Source organism: Gadus chalcogrammus, chromosome 11, assembly GCF_026213295.1.
Source record: "Gadus chalcogrammus isolate NIFS_2021 chromosome 11, NIFS_Gcha_1.0, whole genome shotgun sequence".
In the NCBI taxonomy this organism is placed as follows: domain Eukaryota; kingdom Metazoa; phylum Chordata; class Actinopteri; order Gadiformes; family Gadidae; genus Gadus; species Gadus chalcogrammus.
The window spans coordinates 19,666,440-19,691,871 of NC_079422.1; the positions used below are offsets into that span (position 1 = coordinate 19,666,440).

The following is a 25,432-nucleotide window of genomic DNA, read 5'->3' on the forward strand; positions in this document are numbered from 1 at the left end:
GCAACTAAGTGGTAATGCACCCTGCGTTTAACCACCCTCTGCTCTGCATCGGCACTGCAGCAGTCACTGCAGTCCACTGCGTTGGCAAACCGGGTTGAGGACAACTGAAAAGCCCAGCAAACTTTGGTCTGACACAATGGTTTCCACGTTTTGTAGTGTACAAACTGATTATTTTGAGGCATGCTTGGACATGGGACAAATGTGATTAATTCAGTGTGTTAATTAATCATCGCAAATTGCTGCTCTGGTCTTCAAATTGTGGGAAAAAGAGGAGAGTATATAGGATTCAATTACTGCAAAAGGGCTCGCCTAATGGTGCTTTAGTTAGACCACTTTCAGGGTCTTTATGTCAGTCCCCAGTTCTACCTAAGTAATGCCTGGCAGCTCAAAGTACATTAGCCAAGATCCTCCTCACCAACCACCTCTGAACAGTCTCAAAATACATGTCGACAAAACACAGATGGTTTCGAGGATGATCAAACCCACTGTTTCACATAATGTACAGCTAGGTACATATTGTGACGGAAAAAAATAGGAGACGTTTCAACTCGAGACAGACTGAGCCTTGTCATCGACAATCATGGCCTCGCGTCGGATTTGATTAAATCACAGCGCGATCAGGATCAGGTAAACAGGGAGCCAGATGCCTGGATCGGGCCATACGCCCGGGGTCTAGACTAGACCGGAGGAATTGGGCCCCGAAGAAAAGGATGAAAAGAGAACCGCCGGCTCTGTGAAACCGTGATACACAGTAAGGCAAACCTAAAGTGACAGAGTGCAGGGAGACCACATTGCCCGCCCACTCGCAGTCGCCCCGCAGTCGAGAGTGCGACGGTGTGTTCACTGCTGGTGGCGGTTGCGTGGTAGGCTGGGGTGTGCAGGGGAGTGGTGTTGGGGGAGTGTGCGTTGGCGTGTCGGTGCTTACGTGCGCCGAAAAAAGCAAACGCCACAAGATACCACTACAGAAATCTCACTCCCGCTGACATCTGACGCCCCACTCTGTCGATTTCCCGTCCGGGCGCTGGGAAGACGGGGAGTCCCCTGTCATCCTGACAGACTGTCACGCCAGGGCCCGGGAGAAAACTGACAAGGAGCCAGTCCCCCCCCCACCCCCCCCCGCTCCCCCGTTCCCTGAGCTCCCCCGTCAGTCCCCCCCCCCCCCCACCACCACGGAGGATCGCAGTATGAACACAAGAACACTCAAAGGCTACTATACTGTAAAAACACACTATAAAAAGCACTATAAAAACGACATGACGACGGGGGCTAGGGGAGAGGGGGCGGGGGTGGATCCACAGTCAAGTAGAGCCTTAAAATAAAATGGTAGGAATGGAAAAATAAGAGCACTTCTTAAGTGTGATTTAGTACAGTGAGTGCACTGTACTAACAAGCCCGGTTAAGGTATGCCGGAGCATAGAGATATATTTTGAGTAAAGACTGATGTCCGCTAGAGGCTTTGCTGTAAGGGTTGCTGATACCGGGTTAGTAAGACTCTTACTTTGCATTGAGTAGCACTGCATTAGGTTGACATTGAGGAAACGAAGGCGATGATTAAACTTTCCTGATTGATCGATTAATCACTTGTGTCGTTTATAAAAGGTCATAAAGAATCCCACATACTCGTCACAGCAGAACGCACGGTAGGGCTCACGAATGAGCTGGCTTTGTCTGAGAACCGCTCAAGAAACATAATTATAACCTAAGTATTCATGTCACTGCTCTGAAACAGAAGCACTTCTAAAGCAAATTGCCTGTAGGCCTACTGTATTCCTTTATATACATAAACTGCAAATTACCAAATTAATAACAATAAGACGCAATTCATTTTTAGTGAAATAACCTTCATCATTTGAGCTACGGCTGAGAAGGTGCACTTGTTTATCCTATACACCGCCTTAATGAATACCTTTAGGACTCTGTGGGCAACATACGCAGAGATCGACAGGCAGAGATGAGTTAGCAGAGGAGCCGGGTGCTCTGTCTTTCTGATGAGGGATACAGGACCCCCGCAGTTCTTCTGCACTCCAGCAAGGGCAGGTTTAATGAATAGTGAGATACATGATAAATGTGGCCATATGGCGGAGCCGGCTGGCCAAGTCAGAGGTGCAAGCTAGCTCTGCCTCTCGCACACAAACACACACACACACACACACACACATATGCACACACACAGACACACTATTGCACATATCCGTGTAGGTTTATGAGGAAGCAAATACACACATTACGCGCATTGGTATAAGCACACGCACATAATCAGGCGCACGCACGCACGCACAGATGCAGATGTACGACGCTTTACTCTTTTGCCAGAAAAGGAGAGGCATCAAACTCTGTTCAATTTGAGACAACAGCAGGTAGGAGGATATGACCTCCAGGTCTAGTGGAGAGAGGCGAGATGGAGTGCTGTGCCACTGCGACCAACTGTGCAGCTCACTGCACTTTGAGCAGTCACAAAGTTCCACAAGTCTTGCCACTCAACACAAGTGACTTCCTTTCTTTCCACGGCCGCGCGCCTCTGTGAATGAACGCAGTGACTCTTCTTCTAATTCGACGACCGCCTCTCCACTCGTTCGCCGCCCGGCCGTCTGTCGCTATCGGCTGAACCGGGGCGGCTTCATATCCCGTCATCGGGAATGTTCTGTCATCGCCGCTGCCCCTGTTTCTCCAGTCGCAGCGCAGTTGGTCTGTTGCACCTCTCTCTCTCTCTCTCTCTCTCTCTCTCTCTCTCTCTCTCTCTCTCTCTGCTCTCTCTCTCTCTCGCTCTCTCTGTGTGCAACTCTTTTTTTAATAATTCCATACGCATTCAGAACTGTACAAAACACGGACACGCTGTCTCCCTCCGGCGCTGAAAACATGTGAGCGCGCGCGCACACACACACACACACACACTCAAGGTCAGACCGTGGATGGAGCCTGTGCACTAACATATACTATCGCACTGTCTCTCTCTCTTTCGTGCGCTCCCACGCGCGCACCCATGCTCAGCAAGGCAATCGTCCTCCTTTCACAGCAGATGCTATCTCTCTCTCTAATTGGCTCAGTCGGAAAAACAAAAGGAAAGGCCTTGGATGCCCTGCCTCTGCTCTGCCTATCCAGTCCGGAGAGGCCCGGGGCAGTCTTTGTTCCGACACAGGAACACACACAGACACACACACACAAACACACACACAGACACACACACAGACACACACATGGCGGCACGGGACCGCGTGGCCCTCTAAGGCTCCGGCCCTAATCACATGCAACCATCGCAGCAACACTATGGAGAGGTGGTGGTGGTGGGGCAGAGGGGAAGTTCTCTGCAGCAGTAATCCAGTCCCTTGTTGGGGAACATGGGCTGCGCTGTAAATACAGTAATAAATGAACAGAGGGAGGCAGACGGCCATGTTGCCTCGCTGTGGAGAGATGGCGCGCTGTCGGGGACCACGAGAGGGTAATGCTAGAACTGTGCGTGACACACTGTGCAACGCACCCCGAGGGGAAGGCAGATTAGTGAATCTGGGGCCCATGATGGCATCCTTCAATGGAGGCCCTGGAGTTTCTCCAAATTTTGGAGAAGCTCTGCCCGCCAATTGAGGAAAGTTTGGAGTACACCGCTCAAAAATGTTTGAAATGGTGAGACAAATTTGCTGGTGATTTGTTTATGAATGTGTCCATGTGTGATTGTGGAAATATGATGTATTGGAGATATAATAGCAAGTTCAGAGTGGATCAGATATGTATGCATATGTATATGTAGATGATATGGATATCATGGTTTATCTACTGTGTGACCACAGTGTTAGTGTTGACCCTAGAGTAAATCTAAATATTGACTATATCTCTATGATTTATACCTGTATCTACCACATACCGCAATGCATTTGTCACTAGGGTCATAAATCCCACCATCAGCGTCATGGAAACCTACAATTCAACTCCCCTCATTCAACAGTGGGCGGGTTAACATGGATACGATTCACCCCTTTGGGTTTATCCGTGGCCATTTTGTGAATGGAGAGTGGGCGGTGTTTAACAAAAACACTCAGTTTGCTTTGTTTACTCTTTGGTGCAACACATGGAAAGGGCTTCATTATGCACTGCATACCAAAGAGATGTTGAATCCTTCTTATGTCATCGCTGTGAAGATTCAGGTCACTTAGTGACAGGCTGACACGATGTGTTAGCATATACGCTATAGGAATCACTTCTATACCATTCTTTGGGAAAAAAACAAGAAAAATAACAACTCATTTATACTAAGAAATTTCATTTAAGCCCTGGAGGCGAGCAGCGCTCTAGACGCCAGTGAATGTCAGGGTTTTCTGAGGTCATCAATCTCAGCTTTGGTTGATGCTCCGTTGATGGCAGTTGACTTTCAGTTGGCAAGTGTTCGCTCGGCCCTCCAGAGTTTTGAGATGGAGTGAGAGGGAGGCCGGTCCCGAGTCTTAGTTTGATTTGCTTGTTTTCGCTGAGGTTCGCTGACCTGGCAGACAAACGGATGATAAATAGTCCTTTCAGTTAAAAAATTGATTTTGTTATGGGGCAGTAGGGCGGTGCAGTAGGTTAACGCTGATGTTGCCTCACACAACAAAACTCTTGTTGAGGGTTACCCAAACGGTGCTCTAAACACGTGAGTTATAACAGCAGGGTGCTGTTAGAAAAGAAGCAAACAAACTAAGTAAAAAGTGAAACTCAGGATGACTAAAGGTTAATTACACATGTAAAACGGATTGTAATCCGAACATCAGTTCAGAAGAAGCATGTTTCTCTAAAGAGGTATATTGAGGCGGGTGTATGTTTAACAAAAGGAATGACAACTGGATTGGGTTGCAGCTGGAGATGGAGCTGCTTTACTGTAGCTTAAATACACAAACAAAGACATAAAAAACAACCACCACCACTTCCGCTCAGCCACATCATCGCCTGGAGACAGCCTTAAAGTCAACATATTCCCGGAACCTGACGATTGTGGATTCCGACACAAAGATTCACAATGATTCAAATCAACGTCAGGACTAAAAAACAGGCTAAAAAACAAGGATGACCACAATGCTCTCAGTCCATCGATGATAATTCAAAGCCTCTGTGTCTAAATGAATTGTTTGCACAATAAAAGATGCCTTTTTGTGTCAAAAAGTTCAGGGTTTTACTAAAGCTTGAATCTGCGTTATTGCAGTTGACCATCGGCTCTAAGGAACATCTGACTATTTTAACAATTTGGTTAACGTTTCACGGCAGCGTTAGGTGGTACATGTAAGTATTTGGGTTGTGGGCAAAGATGCGTAATAAGATGCAGCTTATACAATGAATCGGCTTACTGGCTTCATTTTACCGCTCCTCGGCTTATGGAAAATGCAGCTTTATTTAAAAAAAAATACGGTATGCTTGAGTGCTAAACATGCTTAGAGTATATATTCATACTGTACAAATGGATGTATTACTTTATTAATAATTCATAAACACAAAGATCGCTGTAAACTACTTCTGGAATCCAATTTGGCTTCAGTCTATGTAAATCGGTCTTTGAATATTATTCATTAAGTGGGAAATTCCCTTGTACACAGTCCAGGGAGTAAACCTGGCAAATAACCACTGCCCCTCTCTGGTGGAATTATGTAAAACCATGCACAATGTACAACATATTTCCTTACCCAAAAACGTAAATGTTTTCGCATTCCTTGCTATAATGATGACCATTGAGGCTAAAACTAATACCGATCAGAAAAGTTCCCTTGACATGGGAAAATGGCAAGTGGAAAGTTGGGTTAAGAAATTAACTAGCAGTTAAAAAACCGATGCGCAACTAGAAAAACTGGATAAAATACTATTCAATGAAATTTCGATTTTAAGATTAAACTCAATTATTTAATTTATGCATAATATTGCTCTGGAATAAAATTAAATACAAATTTAACGTTTTGATTTTTCTTCAGAATAGAAGATCAAATGGGGTGTAACAATGTTTCTGACAATATTACAATGGGACAGGAAAACAATAACATTTAAAAAATGTAAATTACCCAGCCCAGCCCTAAAATCCAGACAGACAGGGTATGATGGCTCAGACTGGAATATAACAAGCACAAATCATTAATACACCACCAAAAAAGCCTCTCCAGAAATGTATGCCAGGAAACTGCTTGTACTTTGAGATCATGTGAAGGAGTACTTGAGTTATTTCAGTTTGGATAGGTTCAAAGTTTTCAAACTGTCAGAAGTGATTGTAGAACAGGCAACTGATTAATTGCCTCCAACGAAACAGCCAGCCCTCCAGTTTTCTGGGTCCAGTCTTTTGTCATCAACATCCAATTACGTGGGCTGCAATGCATTAATAATTCATGCAGCGCTTTTGCAGACAAAAACATGACAATCAGCAGAGTCAATGAATAACTTGTGTCATCACCAGTACAGTGTATCACAAACTAGCAGCACTCCCGAAATCTCTGTAATCTCTCTGATTACCAGACTCAAGTATAAAGGTGCAGACACGTATGACTCAAGATTGTCAAAATGTGTGCAAAAATGTTATAAAAAACAAAGTCTCTCCACAGAATTTGCACCTTGAGATTAACATTCTAAATAGATAATAAACACGATAATTGAAACCGACTTTTCATAATGTAAAGACTACATTGTGCCGCCAAATTGATACCCATGTAAAACTAATTAGATTTTCAAGTGACCATTATTTCTCTAATATGTTGTCATAGCACTCACGCTTGCTAACCCATCCCCGGGTACGGCAAGCAAGCACTTCATTTGTGCACTCAACTGGCACATGCATAATAATGACCTCATTTGCATATATTATGCATGTTCATTTAGTATGTTGATGCTCAGTAAACCTCTGGCTTGGATCATTCAGCCAACACTATAATTGGCAGTATTGATGCTCTGACATTTGTTAATATATCAGTAGGTCTTGCTTGTTCACTTAACGACCAAACAACCGCTTTGATTCCTTCTGCTTTGGCAGGCCCACAGCGTCTGTCTGTCTCCCAATTTCCCCCACATTTAAAATTCCATTAAAAACCGGGACGTCCACAGAGAGGATGTGCTGGTAGGGTCGCTGTGGAGAATGACTTAAAGGGACCTCCGGGTCCAAGCCATGTCAAGCATGGATGTAGCGCTTCCCAGTCAGCGTTCAACCATCAGGAGGTATGTGTGTCCCAGTTTAGCCTGGCCTGGGAGCAGCACCATCACCCTTGAGGCTAAAACTTTATCCCGAGCAAAAAAGTTCCCCTGAGATGGGAAAATGGCAAGTGGAAAGTTGGGTTAAGAAATTAGGCGTATTAATTGGGGTTCGCTGGGTGGGTGGGCGCGTGCTGCGCAGGTACATGTTGTTTTTATTTCGAGCCCGACTTGGTAAATACAGAGAGCACGGAAAAGAGGAGGCAGGACAAGCTGTGAAAGCTTATTTTTTTTGCAATCAAGAGTTTTTGGAGAAGATTACGGAGAACAGAGGCGAGACTAACAAGAAACAAGCGGGAGGCCGCGTCACCACGCCAACCACTCCTGGTAATCAAACAGAGAGCTGGAGAGGTGTCTTTGGTCCCGTCGCCATGCCTTGCATGAGCACAGACAGTATGATGGTGGTTCCCTGACCCCTTGACAATCCAATAGATTCCATTGTGTGAGGGATGACACAGAACAGAACGGAACAAACTGTACCATATTATGCAGAAGGATATTGTACCAAGTATGATCTGTTGACATTCCCTCGGTTGTAAAACATGATGACAAAATACCCTCTATATGATTCCTCTTAAGATTCTGGCAGCCTCTTGTTCATAGTGAGTTTTTTTACTTAAATACTTAAATCCTAGCTTACCAAATCTGCAGTCTCACTGCAACGTTTGGTGGACAAAAGAGCTCGATCAAAAGGGAGATTTAGCGAGAAGGGGTTATATTTAAAGTTTAAGTGCATGTTCCAGCGTTACTCCTTGTCGGTCGATTTTTGCACAGTTCGCACAAAACCCATAAAGCTGTGGTACATCTTGAACAGCATGGAAAATTTGGGCACCTGTGTAAACGCATAACTACTTTTATTAACAGTGAGATTTATAAACAGATTTATAAACGAATTACATTTACAGCCTGAAGTCTATCAAGACATTTTCAGGTATTTAAATACCAATGCAAATATACACAACACTAGCAAAGGAACAAAAATAAAAAAATATTAAAATACCGTATTCATCAAATTAACAAAGTGGATCATGTCTCTGGTTAGCCTTTGGCGAACAAACAGTAATAAACAACAAAGAATAAAACAAAAAAAAGTAATTAAACGCAAATAAAGCTTACCATAGAGCCAACTGACATTGCTCAACACAGCTGCCCTTTGGTTTGAGCCTCCCAATCATAACCTATGGATCTCCTCATTCGATCTGCCCTGGAGTCATCTGTCACGCTACAAGTTGCTTGGGCCAGGCTGTGAACCGAGGCTCCTCAGCTCCTCCGTGCTGGCTGCACTCTCAAACCTGAAGCCCTCGACGATCAAGGCATCGCCATCCTCCTCAATCCCGCCCTGACACAACCAGGAGCTCTGGTCCTGTTCAAAGAACACACAAGCCATTGGACCTGGCTGTGGGCTCACACGCCTGAGTGTGATTTGTACAGGATCGCTCATGCCTCATCGCAATGTACTGTTTTTATTGGACCACTGTTAACCAACAAATCAGCCAATCATCGAATCCAGATAATATAAACAACATGCGCCATGATGAAACAACATCGCCAGCTTTAATGCAAGATGTACCGAAGCATGCCCTTCAAACGTATGCAAGTAAGTGGAGCTGTGACAGCATCACGCTCACAGAAGAGAATAGGAGTTTTCTGATGTAACTGATCACATTTCTGAAAGTCAATTGCAATCAAATGGAAAACCTTTTTCCCTTTCTATCGCACCCGTTTGGAGCAGAACCTAAACGAGTAGGATTGGAATATCAGCACCTCAAGTAGATCTATTTTCCCTGATAATTAAAAACGTACTGCTGATGGAATGTACATAGACAGGAGGACTCAATGTCCGTGCAGGCGTTGTCATTGTTTTTCTCACATTGATCTGATAAATTTAGAAAATTCAAATCTCATTTGGAGAACTTAATTTAGAGCTCCACCTAGTGTATGTTTGAAGTTCAACACATTTGAGTATTTCAGTCATTTCTGTACCCAATGTCAATGATGCATATATCATTTATTAAACCCTAGGCTTAAGATATGCAAGATACTGAAAAGGGCGACACTATTATACTGCTATAACCGGCACAATATATTACGTGAATTGATGTGCATATAAACTGCCTACGGAAAGGTCTCCAGAAAAATCACCTCCACCTGACTTTGATCCCCAGCTAGTTCAGACACTGATTTACACACAGTGCGCGCTCACACAAACACTCTCCCACACAGACACACACACAGACACACAGACACACACAAACACACACACATACATCCCGGCACCATCATTCGCAGTTTACTACTTTCAACAGGCTGTTTTAATTCAGATTTCAGCCATCCAATGTAATGAACAAAGTGCCCATTGCAGCTAAGTGAACACATTTGAACATGGAGGAGAGAAACACAGATCTATCTGCCCGGTTAGTGATTCATACCTTGCTGTGTTTTTGTTTCTGTCTGGAGCCGCCGTTTGAGTCAAATTGTTTTATCAGGTCCTCAATGTCCCACATCAGCTTCTCGGCTTTAATCAATACTGCAGCAAAACAAAAACAGAAATTGATATTTGCCAGGCGATTATGAATATCCTGGCCTAGATGCTGAGACGCCATTTTGACCACAAAAAATTCCAAGCAAGACAAGCACGACATGAACAGATTGTATGCTGAATGGCGATTCTTTCTTCTAAAGAATTGTACAGAACTTTAGAGGCAAGTTTTGCAGCACTTACAGTAATTTGGTTGGAAGTGACATAAGAGGAGTCTTTCCTCACATGACATGTTTTTGATTTGTCCAGCCTCCTGTATGGCAATATTACATGACTTCCTGCCAGTTTTCGTAAGCGCTCTCAAATCCTATCAATTGACCGGGAAAATTTAGAAAACAACAATCGGTAAGTAACACTTTAAAGGGAGGAGAAATTAGCAAATGTTTGCAAACGGTTGAGGTATAGGAAGTGCAAAGTGTTCATATGAATGCTGCCAGAGCTTGTTGAAAACGAGGCCACTGGTAAATTAAATTAACAGAAGAGAATCACTCTATGAAGCACCTTCTCAGCAATGGATCGGTAGCTGCCTACACACTTGGCCATGGCCCAACATCTGCTGTGGGGGTTGCCCAGGAACTCAACATGGTAGCTGTGCACATCTCCATCTCCATCCTGTTTCAAGTGCATCCCGTTGCCTGGGTCCGGGCTCAAGACAGCTGGCCACCTAAAAGCAGATGACAAGACATTCTTGGTAAAAGGTCTAACTAACTACAAATTCAAAAAATGACACATGGAAAAGTAAGTTCAAGTAAAAAATGTTTGCTTTGATAAATGAAATAAATCAACCAATGGATTGAAAAACTGTGACATTGTTCTTTGGAGAATTTTAACCTTGTGTAGCCTTTGCATCTATACAGTAGTTTGCAGGCCGCTCTGACCTCGTTATAAATACCCTTGTGTTTCAGTTTCACCTTGAAACAACAAACCATGAAACGTCCTTCTCTTGTTGGGTGTTTGAAGCCAAGTGAACAGCATATCGAGCTGCACTTAGGTGAGGAGATCTGTTTTTAAAAAAACTCGGCAGCCTCACAGTAAGCTATGTTAGAGAGCCATGCACATTTCTCAGTATTATATCTCATATGACCTCGCCCCATCCCCATTTGAATTTGACACGCATTGTGTTTTATCACTGTGTGCTCCGCTATAGTGCTAGATGCCTTTTTTTATATTTCAAGATTCATGAAAAACAAAATCGATGAACCGTGAATACTAGGCTCTTTTATACACCTACCACGGCCATCCCCTGATCTTTGCAGACACAAGACTGCCTACGGGGATCTGTGAGTAAACATAATCCAAGCCATGCTTTTTGAGCAGGGAGACACTTGGTAAGAGCTGCTGGGGCGCCGCACATGAGCTGTACACCGGATCGGGGTTCATGCTGCAGAACCAGGACTGCTCTGAGCTCAGCCTCACACCAACATCGCTCACCTAAGTTGCAATGATAAACAAGGAGATGAGATAAGGAGCGTGAACATGGACACAAGTTTAAGATAAAGTGATTTTTGGGTCAACATTAGAAAAATTGTGTTTGGATTTCCTATTTGAAATGATGAAGCTAACATAAGAATAAAACTGCTCATAGAATTTTTAAGAGCTGTTATCAGATATTCAGAACGTATATCAGAAAAAAGAACTGGTCAGCATATATATATATTTTATACATAGAACATTTTTTAATCACCTGAGGAATTAGCCTCCATTTCAAACAGCGTGGTGTTTCACACTGGACCCATATTTGATTCTCTTCCACATGTGAAGATTCGTTGTGACTCTTAACGTTCTTGGTGGTGCTGGGTGATTTACGTAGTCGAGTCCCCGGTACAACAGAGCTGGGGGGATGTGCCATCGTCAGTGCTCCTTGACTGCCCCCTATGTGACGATATGAAACACTGCAAATGAAAATATGTAAAATAAGGAATGTCAAAATTAACAACATTGTATAAACTGTCTATAATATAAAAAAAATCTACAATACGCAACAAATCGTGTAAACTAAATTGGAATGGTCAAAAATGAAGCTAACTTGGCTTAGCTTAACTAAATTTAAACTGACTATCGAAACTACGGTAGGCCTAATTGCAAAAGATAACACCTAATTAGCAATGAGGGAAACAATTACACTAATTAAAATAAACACAAACCATTAACGTTGGTGGGCTCTTTGTGTGGTTGTGCTCCAAAATTCATCGTCAAACAACCATTAATATTTTTCCTAGACTAAAAATGTTCAGACCGTCACGTGAAGAAGCACCACGCGACCACCAGTAGGCCTAAAGGTGCCACGCGACCACCAGCACCTCGAACTTGTAGCAACCTTGCCATCTGTGCCAACTGTGGGGTATTCCACGAACGGAGCTTTAACAAAAAAAGAGTTAACGCTGAACTCTAGGTTGATTGCTGTCGGTTCCACCGCACGGGTTATGCATTAGTTCAACCAACACGGGGATGGTTACACAATGGCGAAACGGGCCGCTTATTTCAATGAAATTGAACTCCAGGTTCTCCTGGAGAGCTATGACGAGGAGAAGGAAATTATCACAAGAAAAGGGAACGCTAAAGCCGCAACCCGGAGAACAAAAGCCTGGCAGCGGATCGCTGACCGCGTAAATGCGAATGCGTTAGTTACATGTCGAAAGCACGATCCTTAATATTTGAGCCAATCTATTAATATCCCAGTTAAGCATTCTTAACGTTCCTACCACATAACCCTTTCTTCTAAAAAAATATGCACTCCGATCATTCCGATGGCTCCCAAGCAGTCCAGTCAGCGGATCAAGTAAAAATGAAGTATAAAAACATACAAACTTGTAAGCTGTTCCCACCATCGTATTGGTATAAATTTAAATAAGCCCTTTTTTTAAGACAATCGTGAAAAGGCCGACAGTCGGTGGACTGGATCTGGCCCTCAAATTGTCTTGACCCCGGTGGAGCAGCTGTTGATAGACATAAATTCAGGGCACCCTGGCATGGAGGGGGTACCTGGAGGTACCTCCTCAATGAGTCAGGGGCCATGTGAGGGTACCCCACTGGCTGAATGTAGGTTTTTGTGTTTTTCTTGTACTTAAGATTTTGTTTGTCTGCGAAGTAACACATACAAACCGTGTGCGTGCCACAGCGCAAATTTTCCAAATGTTTTTTTTTTGGTAACTGGGTAGAAAACCTAAAAGTGACAATTCATCAACTTCACAGATCAAGATGGATTAGTGCTTGTAATGAAGCCGTCGGCTACGAACGAACATGCTCCAGTGGATGTAAGTCCGTTATGACTATTTTATACTTTCTGTTGTAAGCGCCTCGGCATAGTAGGCCTACTCAGCCAATATTGCTCTTTGTAGGATAGGAGGCCGATGAAAAACTTGGTCCGGACATGGATGGGTCATCTGAAAGAACTGAGACGTGCTCAGCATCTCCAACATTATAGATAAAACTCATTTGCAAAAAACGGAGGGCTACGCAAATAGTCTGGAGTGAACTGAGCCAGGTCCTCGATTGTTAGTGTTGGCTATGTAAGGCTGGAGAAGGCTATTTAAATATATTAAAGATTTGCGCGAGAATCTATATCTCCCAAGCAAAAAGTCATCCGATATGCCAAGATGTCGAGCAGTGGTCTTATTAATCACTCCCCGGTGGATTGCACGAATAATTTGCGCTCCGGTATCAACAGGCCTCTCATTCAAAAGGGTGAACGTGGGTTGAAATACCCAAAACCGGGTTATGTTCCAAATTTTACCTGCGCAAAACCTGCTCCGACCAGGTTTGATTCAGAGCATATGTTTCTATAGTAACTAACATAACCGTGTTCATGTTGGAACAGAAAACCTAGGGTTACCGCAAACCCTGGGTTAATTTACCCGGTTTATGTGATAAAACCGGCTTGTGGAATATCCCTCAACTATGATCTCTTGACATCAAGTCGGGGCCATGTTGTAAACCTCGTTTTTCTTTTATATAGGATTATACTTTTCCATAAATTACCTCAAATGTTTTATTCTTTGTTTTTTTTTAAGTAACATTCAACCGTTTTTTAAAGAGCGCCACACAAACACTACACATCTCATCTTTAAGGAACATCCAACCCGTGTGAAAGATCGCCTCGCACACACGACACGTCGCCTACTCCGTGCTTTTATTTTGAAGGCACTCAAACTCTGGCTCCCCCCGGAAGTTTATGTTTTCCCCTCACCTGTCAGCTCTGACACGGTGGTGGAAGTGTCGTCTGGCTTCCTTTGTTTTTCAACCCAGAGACGGATCGCCACTTCCCCCCCCCCCGCCCCCCCGACGGTGAAACATCTATACCCATGCACGACAACACACACATCGACGACGACGCGACACACACTCGACCGTAATCTGAGACGGTGAGTAGTGGACGACGGCGTCCCGCGGCATCGGCGGTAGTAGCTTAGCCCTAGCCTCACCAGACGGCCACTAGCCAGTGTTGCCAGATTGGGCGGGATATATGGCCCAATCTGGCAACACTGCCAGTGGCGAGCATTAGCCAACGGTCTAGGATAGATGTGATCACAACAGATCGATCACGGTGATCGGCTGCCTAACATGATCGACATGTCTGGGGTGTATCGTGTGTTGTCTTTGCTGTGTTGGGATGAATGTTTGTTTTGTGTGTTGGTGTGAGGGCTGTCAACAGAGTTGTTAACTGTCCTGTGTTAGCTTCGTAAATAACAAGAGAAACCTTCGTTGTTTACAAGGTTTCCCTGCCCTGGACGTTGTCTGGTTTTCCTATTTTGATTATTCCCCAGCTTTCCCTTGATTGTAACCCTGGTGGGTTGTGTTATTAACTCCTTGTTAGAGGATGCAGTCATCCGAGCGCTGTGTGTTGTCGGGTATCGTTTCTATGTTAGTTTCGTTTTGCAGCCCCTTCGTGGTCGGCGACGTTCACAGATCAGCTGTAAGGGATCGGACTGTCATTGACGTGTCAGGTGTTTGAATCGGTCTAAACATTTCCCTTTGTGGTTCACCTCCATCGGTAACAGGGTATTTTATTTATAAGTACGTCCTTTAAAAGTTGCTCGTCGTTTGCTGCATCATCGCCTGCTGACATCACCAGTCAGGTGCACCCTGTGACCCGCACCGGCGAGCCAAAGTCACTGTGGAGCATCATGTATTATTAACGCTTCTTGTGGTTCCTCATGTGCAATTCGATGTCAACCGACTAACGGGAAACCATTGAATATAATGGTGCACATGTGATGTTTTTAGGAAGGCTCGTGCCTGCTTAGTGGACTTGCGTCCTTTAGAATCAGTAGATGTGACGTGACCGTGACGTAATACGATTGAGATATGAGGTGTCACGGTGTACCACATTGTTGAACAGATTGCATGTTATACATGTGTTGTATATGCTATATTACCACATAGTTCAATGTCATTGGATTTATTTAACATGATTTAGAATACGGGATAATTATAGACGGGTAGACTGTTGAATTTTGTGTTATTACTAATTATGGTGCCATAATACATTCGTATTAATAACGCTGTGCTATAAATATCCCATTTGCCTATTTGATGACCTCTTGTCAAAGATAAAGCTGCCATCTTGCCTTGCGCTATAACCACAACATTTGATTATATACCTCAAGGCCTTATCTAATTAACAGTTGGTGCAGTATGTTGAGTTTAATTTATAGTTCCAAGATAAAACTAGGAACGGGTGGTGCGGTTACATTTATCCCAATAATTATGGGGAAAACACCATTCTTAACAATATAACTTGGAGTCATTACATTCAGGAATATGCACCTAAAAAAAATGATAGATCAGACTCAAACAAGTCTTCTTCGTCATTGATGTTTTAAAACCTCACATGCGTCAACAGGATATGACGATAAGTCCTCATCTTCATTTCACGATGACGACACAACACCGTTCAAAGATGACAATCTGCAATACTGAATCATTGTCAAGCCCCCGAGCTAACTCTTCCCCTTCCCTCCCCGTGCATCGCAGGCCCTGCCTCTGCTGCCGCGCGGGCCTGTGCAGGCATGGAGCCCCTGACAGTAGACGATGACATCTGCATCCTCAAGCACGAGACGGCGTACGGCGTGGCCGGCGAGAGCCCCGTGTCGGTGTGCGCCGGCGACGAGTCGTGGCGTCGCACTTCGCCCTGGTGACGGCCTACGAGGACATCAAGAAGCGCCTGAGGGACACGGAGAGGGAGAACACGCTGCTGAGGAAGAGGGTGAAAGCAGCTGGAGGATAAGGTATGGGGTGCCAAGGAGACGGTGGTGGTGGTGGTGGGTGGCGGGAGCGAGGGTGGTCGTTTACATTTAAGCCATGAAACCTCACAAAAAGGTCACTTTAATTTCCATGGAATCCATCCCTAGTAAATGTATGCGTTGTGTTTGATGCAATGTTGTATTTACATTACATTTACAGTTTGGGCATTATATGGCAACAATATATGGCTCTCGGTAAGTAAGGATGTTCATAGAACTAAGTGCCCAGAACTAACAATTGTGAGGTTAATCCATTCCCCCTATACAACAAAGATAGCTTGGATAAGAAGCTACACAATGCTAAGTACTATTATTAAGTGCAAGGACGTACAACATGCAATGTGGGTAAGGGGGAAGCTATGCAGAGTTGAGGAGAACTCTAAACAAGTGAGTCGAGAGTCTTTGCGGTTGAAATGGCCAAACTGGAAGAACACATTTCATTTTTAGATTTTGGTTCTGTATTCTGAAATGGCACAAATCTTCCCACCCAGCCGTAATCATAAATGTCATAAAAAATCCAGCAAACACAGAAAATGAGCAAGACTCAACGCCATTGGGTTGATTATTCACTGTCTCATCCGGTCTGCATGTCCTGATATGGCCTGCGTCTGCTATCATGCGTTCAGCTCTTCAGGCCGGACGCCCCCCCAACCGAAGGCCCCCAGTACGTGAACAAGGCCTTCAGTGCTTACCGAGGCATCTACATCGAGAAGGAGGACCTGCAGCTGGAGCTCAACAAAGTGGTACAGACCGGTGCTTTGTGCTTTGACATCACACCCCACCCCACAGTGTGACCATGATGTGCAAATCTATATCTAATCAATGTACCGACTTTCATTTCCTCCCACTTTCATTTCCTCCCTCTCTTGCTCTCTCTGTTTCGCTCTCTCTGTCACTCTCGCTCTCTAACTCACTCTCCCTCTCTATCTCACTCTTGCTCTCTCCCTCTCTTGCTCCATCCCTCTGGCGCTCTCTCTCTCGTTCTCTCTCGTTCTCTTGTTCTCTCTCTCTCTCCATCGCTCCCTCACTCTATCTCACTCTCTCTTACTCTCTCTCTCTCTCTCGCTCTCGATCTCTCTCTCTCCCCCATCAGAAAAAGGAGCGGAGTGAGAGCGAGCGGCAGCTGAACGAGCAGCTCCAGGCCAGAGAGATGGAGCTGCTCCAGCTGAGGACAGAGATGGAGACCAGCCAAGGTACAGGTACAGCGCCTACGTCTACCGTGATCCACTGGAGCTTATTATCACTCTCAAAGGCATGCAATGGAATGGACAATATAACTAGCGTTGTGCAAAAACAAAAATATGAGAAGCAGGAGCTGTTGAGCACCACTTAAAACGTCAATCAATAGAGAGAAAGGACAGGATGGATATATTGTATAGTGAGTTAGGCATAAAATAATGAACAAACGGACAGAAAAATAAAAGTTTATTCCACATTTGTTAATGTTATCTTTCGTTAATGTATACGTTATCAATATTTAAACCATTGGGGTCATGTGCAACTCTCTGCAAGTCCTTGGTTTATACACTAGGGGGCACATGGAGTATTTCATACCCAGGTAGTGTTGGATAACCACAGGGGCTGTCACACTGTTATCTGATGTGGTCTGAAAAGGACAAAGAAATGTTTTGCATGATCTTGAGTGGTGAAAACATTACCTTATCAACGCTAGCTCACCATGTGCCCTTGACCTTTAACATTGTACATTAAAAATATGTTATCACATCCTCTTTTCGTTCCTCCTTTGCGTAAAAAAACAACTTTCTGTATATTTAGAAGAAAAACAGTTCTGCATATTCAAAATACCCAAATGAGTAACTTCACTGCAAAGCTCTAACAAAACCATCAGATGGCTGTAATGATTTGTGTCGGGTATGTGTGCGCGCGCGTGTCTGTGTGCGAGCGTGCATGCGCTTGTGTTTGTCTGTGCGCGCTCTTGTGTGCCCGTGTGTGTATGTGTGTGCTAACCCCCTTTGGTGTCCAGTGATGAAGAGCCTGACCAGCCCCCAGGACTACTGGCAGGTGGAGGGGGCCAACAGCGAGCTGCAGATCCACAAGCTGCAGCTGGAGCTGGAGAGGGTGACGCTGGAGAACGGCAAGCTGCTGGAACGCTACGGGGTGAGGCCCCCCCCACGCTAGGGCCCACTGGGAGCCAATCAGATCAGGGCATTGGAACGGTGGGGCAGTAGAGGCGGGAAAGTCGTGAAACCTTGGAATCAGCATTGCAAAAACAAAACGTCACCTTAATTTCCATGGAAAAGAACCCTAGTATGTTGTTGTGTTAACAGACACACTGTATGCGTTGTGTTTTATGCAATATTATATTTACCTTTACAGTTAGGGCATTGTGTAGACGCTTTTAGACTTACAATAAGTACATTTGTCAGAAGAAAGAGAAATACTATATCACTGTCGGTGCAGTACGGATGTTCATAGAACCAAGTGCCAAGCACTAACAATTGTTAGGTTAACCCATTCCCCCTATACAACAAAGATAGCTAGGATAAGACGCTACAAACAAACTAATTTTAAGTGCAATGAAGTACGACATGCAATAAGTGTGTACATTAAGTACCAGGACATACAACATGCAGTAGGTGCGTAAGAGGGGTGTCTGGCTCGGTGTCTGGCTCGCTCTGAACAACTCTGAACAAATCCTGCCCTTTGTCTAGACTCCCAGCCCGTCTTATGATTGCTCAGAGATTGTCCCTCTCCCATATCCCATAACCCGTGTGTCCTGGAACTGTGCCGTTGAATTCACTCTACCGTTTTTTGGCTTTCGATTTTCCTCTGTGTTGAATGATGTCATTGTTCCCCTGACTCAGGAACCCCATGGCCTCAACGGACCGGACTCTGATCAGGACTCCGACGTGGCGTACAACATAAGGTTCTTGGAGCTAATGTTAATGATGACCCACCCTGGCGTCACAGTATGGCTTTAGGGAAACGTGTGCGTGAATGACAACTTAATGACAACGATAGGGAAAACATTAGACTGTGGCTCCCCTTACCATCAGGCCTTGAGGTGGACTCTTTCTCTTTAGCCACCAGGGGGTGATGCAGATTTGTTTTCACTTTGGCCAACCTTAATTGTAACTAAGATGTATTAGAAACATATGACTATAGGCACCAATAACAGTAACAAAATGGGCTGTAAGGAGGTGATCAAGATGATCCAGTTAACAATTTCATTACATTACATATTAATTTTTCTATCATAACTTGACACGCAATATAAATATCTGGCAGTTTACCTTTTTTAGGTATGTCTGCCTGTGCTCCTTTTTTGTTGAGCAGCACACAACACATTTTTTAACACATACGTTTCTCTCATCTCAATGTATGAAGTTGAGACACGATGTGAGTGAGATTCAGCATCATTACCAAAGATAGGTTTAAGGTGTTGTTTAAATGTCAATGTGAGCAAACCAAAACTTTTGATATCGTAACGTATTGTAATATTTGCAGTTTCTGTGTTTTTAGTTGCTTTTTATTTAATTTATTTTTATCTTTTCTTTTTATCAAACTGTCCTGAAATGTTGCGCTATTAATTTGAAAGAATAGGATATTCTTTACCATTATGTTGTGGACTCATCTTCGTTGCCTTAACAAATTCATAAGTCGATGATACACAGAACATCAACTGTGTTTTAAACCGAGCAATTAAAACACTTAACATTTCGGTGCAAATATTTACCCACCAATAAAGTTAGAACTAGTAAAGGAAGATGGTTTTACTGTCACAGCCAGTCCAAAGTATCATCCACTATAGACAAATGACAAATAATGGGAAACGTGACAAATTTACTTATTATAAGTCACTTTGGATAAAAGAGTCTGTAAAAATGCCCTAAATCTAAATCTAAATAGACAGGTTTACAGCGTTCCTGTCCAACACATACACAGAGCAGCACTTACTGCCCTAAAAACAAAACCCACTACCCTGTTGTTTCTCCAGGGAGAGGGGCATGCAGCAGATGTACCAGGTGCTGTGCGGTGAGATCTCCCGCCTCCACGCAGAACTCAAGCACCAATCACGGCTGGTCAGGCATCTCCGACCGCTGCTCAACGACAACCGAGAAGGTGAGTCCCGTGTCCCAGCATGCACCGCTCCAGTGAACACGCACAGATGCACAAAGACTCACACACACAGACAGAGAGACAGACAGAATCACACACACACACACACACACACACACACACACACACACACACACACACACACACACACACACACACACACACACACACACACTGCTACGTTTACTTCGGCATGTTGTAAAAAAAAAAAAATGACGTTATTGTACATAAAAAACCTTATGAACCTGGTACCACCTTCTGTCTGCTGCCTTATTCCCTACTCCCTCCAACCTCAGAGATGGATGGGTGGTAGATGGTGTCATCTCCTGTGACATTGCGGTCGATGCCGATATGTTTCTGCGATAGAAATTACTCGTATACAAACCGGTACTTGCAATTCATTATGAAACTCTGACATCACACCTCCTAAGTCATGCAAAGGCCACAGGAAACCCTTTGGCTGACTGCGCGATTATAATGTTGGACCCCAAACGTTTAAGGTTCAGCATATACATATGCTGTTCTCCTATACAGCCTTGTAGCATAATGGTCCCCCCCCAACCCCACCACAGGTGTCCACACTTTCAGAATCATCGCTGCTTCTCTTAAAGGGAAGGAGCGCTAATTGCTTGTATGTGAGGGCTTATCTTTGAATATTACTCTTTCGGGATATGATTGAAAGATTTGGATGTACAATACTTTCTTATAATCTGCGTTTCGAGAAGCGTTGCATTGGGAGAAAATTAAGGAAGTGCAAACCCCCATCAATTGACTGAGATAGTCCCTTCAAAGTAGGAATAAGCCTTTTCACGAAAGGAGATAAAAAAAATAACATTCTTATTCTTTATTCTATTCAATAATTGGGTAATCCTGTAATGTAGATGAGAGACAGACCTAGGAAAATAGGCGCACGTGTGTGTGTGTGTGTGTGTGTGTGTGTGTGTGTGTGTGTGTGTGTGTGTGTGTGTGTGTGTGTGTGTGTGTGTGTGTGTGTGTGTGTGTGTGTGTGTGTGTTGAGAGAGAGAGGGCACAGCGGATTTAGGTGGAACAGAAGAAGAATATATATATATATATATATATATACACTAATTTATTAATACCATGATAGTCTGCATCTTTATTCTTCCTATGTTCTTCCTTTTGAAATCACTTTGTATTCAAATCCTTGCCCCTAGGGACCCTCTCGTGTGTGTGTGTGTGTGTGTGTGTGTGTGTGTGTGTGTGTGTGTGTGTGTGTGTGTGTGTGTGTGTGTGTGTGTGTGTGTGTGTGTGTGTGTGTGTGTGTGTGTGTGTGTGTGTGTGTGTGTGTGTCGGGGGGGGAGAATGTGTAAGGAAGAAACTCTCATTTAAACTTCATTATCCCCTCAAGATGATTTGGTAGCGAGGCAGCGGAGTGTGTGTGATTAGGCTATTTGTATGTGATTTGTATATGCACGTGTAAGGATACGCTTGATATGGGAACAGGGACCGGGGACGTCGCCTTTGCATTCTGATTGCTTTTGATCAGGGGTTTGTGTCATTTTGGGGAGGCTGACGTGGGGGCATTTTGTGTAGTCGGGTTTCTGTGGCTGAGGCTTCTGCAAATACGTCCTATAGGCTAGGAGGATTGTATGTGTGTGTGGGGGGGGGGGGGGGGGGGGTGCTTCTCTGAGCGATTAGCATACACTGTTAAAATAATTTAATGTTAAACTTTGTTAAACACGGTGTAATGTTTAACATGAAAGAATTGTAGAAAGGGAAGGATTTTAAAGTTCATCTTAAAGGTGAACGTTGTTTTACGTGGAACACTTTTGTTTGCGGCAAAATTTCTCCCCAATTCAATGCAATTATTCCAAATCATGGAGCTGAAAAGCCGGCAAATAAATCATTTTAGCCAATCACAATAACGCAACTTTGTCCTAGCCATGGATACTGTACGTGTTGTAGGACATGGCCAAGGTAACAGCCTATTTGTGTTTCTCGCACAAAGTCCTCTCTTATCCATGATAGTAAACTACACTCCAGGACCTTTTAATTATTTTGTTTATATGCTTATACGTAATCATGTTATATGTCGTATGTATGGAGATTAGAGCATGTCGCTTTCATCAAGGCGGCTTTTGCGTTATGGTTGCTTCACTGGTACATTAATACTATAGCAATACTATATTATTTTCTCTTGACATTTTGTTCGTTCATTTGATGATATCTTATCTAATTCCCAAATCCCATAAATTCCCATATAGATTTACATGTTTTTCATAATCAACATTTTGTATTTCAATTTGAGTGTCATGGGTGACGTCTCTAGTTATACTGCATGTAGGTCTGTGAAAACACTGTTCTGAAAGAACTAGTCTCACCCTCTCTCATCCCGTTTACGCAAGTCATAGAAAGCTAACATTGAGCCAAACTTGGAGTTCCCTTTTAATTTCTTCATCCAAAACACATATTAGAGTGCTAAAGTTGTCGTTACTGTTGTTGTTGTAATATTGCTAAATAGCCTCAAAATCCCCCAATTCAACCCCCATTAAAACCGTATCCTCCCTCATATTCTCTTTCGTTTCAGGGTCATTCCCAGCACACTATCCATAAAGGTACATGCCAGTGGGCTGATGTGTCAAGCCACGATGGTGATAGGGCCGTTCCGCTCCTCAGCTCTGGTCAAAACAAATACGGGTGGCATGTTGTTCTCCGGTTGGCTTGGTTTCCTTTGGTTTCCCTTTCCTTTCCTCCTCCTGTGAACTCTGCCCTCGGTGTTCCTCAGGGAAGGGTGGTTCAGGGTTCTTCTTAAAACCGTCACACTGCAACTGCATGTCCTTTGGGTGCCTGCCTACCCACACTACCTCCACCTTCCTGTGGGACCTGTCCTACCTAGATTGTTAAAGGTGGCATATTATACCCCCGGGTGTGAGTGTGAATAGCCGTTACAAGCCGTTTGGAAAATCGGCCTCTTGTGAAATCAAAAGTGGCCGTGTCCACCTAGATGTGTGCTGGATAGAACAGTCTACCAGCCTACCCGGTGGACTGTCGCAAACGTCCGTCTATCCGTAATGCATCTAGGTGGACACGCCCACCTGGGATGTCAGAAGAGGCCGACTTTCCAAACGGTTGTGACGGCTGGTCCCACTCACACCTGGGGGTGTAATATGTCCCCTTTAAAGCATTCTGCGGTCCACCTGACTCCCTCTAACCGGGCTGCTGGGTCCACAGGTGCCTCCGCGCTCCCCATCCAGTGCCTGGACGACGTGGAGAAGAACAACAACCACCACCGCCGCCGCCAGCACCCCCCCCTGCTGCGGGTGTCCGTGCCTCACCCCCCCACCACCGCCTCCTCCGGCTCCAGCACCACCCCGGCCCTCGGGGCCCCGTCGGGCCCCCCGTTGCTGGACGGACTACGCGAGGACTGCTGGTACAACGGGCCGTGGCCCGGACGTCCCAGCGCGGCCCCCCCCACCGCAGCCGCCGCCGGCACCAACACCGCCGGGGGCGCCGGCCCCGGCTGCGAGGCCCCCCCGGAGAGCGGGGACCCCAGCTCCGTGCTGCTGCCCCCCCCGCCCCTCAACCAGGCCTCCCTGGACGACAGCTCCCGCTCCTTCCCCAGCCCCCCCAAGCCCAGCGACGCCCTGTTCTGGGAGGGGCACTCTGCCGCCTCCGCCGCCGCCTCCAGCTCCTCCTCCTCCTCCATAGGGAGCTGCACCCCGCGGAGCCCCCCCAACGCCGAGTGGGCCAAGCCCTACTGAGCCCCCCCCCCCCCCCCCGAGGGACAGATGGGTGGGGCGAAGGAGAGGACGAGCGAACCATGGGATCCTTCGGCCCTGCCGCATAGCTACCACCTCACCTGCCTTACGATAAGAACAGTCCTCTTGACCAAACTGGATTGAACTGGATCCACGTTGCCGGATAGGGGCGGGGGGGGGGGGGGTGGGGGGCTGTCATGAGTCACTGCCCTTTGAACATGGCTCCCCTTTGTGGTCGGTCTTTTCCCACCACGTCGGTTGGTGGGGAACACGTCTGACTTCTGACTGATAAAAAGAACGAAGAAACTGGGTGTTAGGTCTGCGCGTGCATTTTATGTTGCGTGTGTGTATGGGAGCCTCTAGGGTACGTGTGTGTGTGTGTGTGTGTGTGTGTGTGTGTGTGTGTGTGTGTGTGTGTGTGTGTGTGTGTGTGTGTGTGTGTGTGTGTGTGTGTGTGTGTGTGTGTGTGTGTGTGTGTGTGTGTGTGTGTGTGTGTCCAGAATTAAGGGTGCTTCTAGTGTGTGTGTGCGTGCGTATATGGGTGCCTCTAGTGTGCATGTGCAGCTGTGTTTGTGTGTGTATGTGTCTGTCTGCATCTGTGTCTGTTTGTGGGTGCCTCTTGTGTGCGTGTGCAGCTCTGTGTGTGTGTGTATGGGTGCCTCTTGTGTGCGTGTGCAGCTCTGTGTGTGTGTATGGGTGCCTCTTGTGTGCACGTGCAGCTCTGCACAGGGGCACCTCCTCGCCTGGCAGCGTCCACTCACCTAATAAATCTCGACAGGGCTCTACACGCCTCTCCATCCAACGAAGGATCTTATAATAGAGCTAGAACTTGTTGTTTTTTTTAACTATAAACTCTGTACTCTCTCTCTCCAATGTAAGTCTGTTTATATTGGACCGTTGTAAAGTAGAAAAGGGGGCGTGGCCTCCCGTGGTTGTTGGATGCCCATGTGAAGGATGTTTTGTTTGCGTACAGTGGTGGCTAATATACAGTAAACCTTTTTAAGGGAAGAGCTTCATTCCAAAGTGTAAGGAAGAATTTATTTATTTATTTTAATCTTTTTTTAATAGTTCCACACACTTTTTTCACTAGCTGGATCAAGTAAAAAAAACGACCAAGGCATGTTCAGGCCAAAAAAAAACATGTTTGTTTTTTTGGGAACTATAATATGATTGACACGTTTGTTCTAACAGAAGCCTTTTTTTGTAATTTATTTGTAATTATTAGATAATAATCACCAAGGTGGTCAATTTCATCAAAAAACTGGATGAATTTCAACTTCAACCTCACTGGTACCAAAAAAAAACGACAAAAACGTAAAAGAATTCCAACAATGGCTCAACTGTTTACACTTTCACACAATTCAACATCTCAAGCCTCCTGAATCTCATGCCACACATTTTACATAAATCTCTCAGCGCTGATGTGGAACACCATCATGTGCGCTGTGGTTTTATTTCTCTCTTCTTCTTTCGAGTGAAATTGTAACGGGGACGTTGAGACGCAAGGCCTGGGTATTTTAAAAGTTGTTTCGTGGTAGAAAAACTTACATATTTTGTGATCGTAACCGAAAAGTAAAAACGGTTGAACTTAATTCTTGAGTGTATTGAAGGGTTGTCATGCTGCACTGGATTGTTATCGCATTTATTTTATTTTGCTTTCTCAGTGCTCCCACAAA

The 25,432-nt window shown here is 44.8% G+C and overlaps 2 protein-coding genes across 2 annotated transcripts; one reads left to right on the forward strand and one right to left on the reverse strand.

The window, feature by feature from the left end:
* Window positions 1-8,043: 8,043 nt before the first annotated feature.
* On the reverse strand, window positions 8,044-11,943 carry LOC130392230 (zinc finger CW-type PWWP domain protein 2 homolog). The gene is made up of 7 exons (XM_056602697.1): window positions 11,860-11,943; window positions 11,400-11,607; window positions 10,947-11,146; window positions 10,217-10,379; window positions 9,899-10,022; window positions 9,606-9,703; window positions 8,044-8,539 (listed from the first exon to the last, which is right to left on the reverse strand). Exons 2-7 carry the CDS (start codon window positions 11,562-11,564, stop codon window positions 8,399-8,401), a joined length of 891 nt encoding a protein of 296 aa, XP_056458672.1. The 5' UTR covers window positions 11,565-11,607; window positions 11,860-11,943; the 3' UTR covers window positions 8,044-8,398.
* A 3,780-nt stretch (window positions 11,944-15,723) lies between these two features.
* LOC130392227 (5-azacytidine-induced protein 2-like) lies at window positions 15,724-23,906 on the forward strand. The gene is given in 9 exon segments (XM_056602695.1): window positions 15,724-15,823; window positions 15,826-15,923; window positions 15,925-15,942; window positions 16,584-16,700; window positions 17,051-17,150; window positions 17,942-18,075; window positions 18,783-18,844; window positions 19,916-20,040; window positions 23,230-23,906. Coding segments are annotated over 9 exon segments (1,284 nt in total). The 3' UTR covers window positions 23,760-23,906.
* The last annotated feature ends 1,526 nt before the right edge of the window (window positions 23,907-25,432 follow it).

Excerpts from the sequence above, each read along its gene's own strand:
- LOC130392230 (XM_056602697.1), bottom strand. The coding sequence starts at position 11,564 with ATGGCACATCCCCCCAGCTCTGTTGTACCGGGGACTCGACTACGTAAA. Across the intron at positions 11,147-11,399 it reads AATGGAGGCTAATTCCTCAG|GTGAGCGATGTTGGTGTGAG; the intron begins GTGATTAAAAAA and ends ATTGCAACTTAG. Across the intron at positions 10,380-10,946 it reads AAGATCAGGGGATGGCCGTG|GTGGCCAGCTGTCTTGAGCC; the intron begins GTAGGTGTATAA and ends ATCTGCTTTTAG.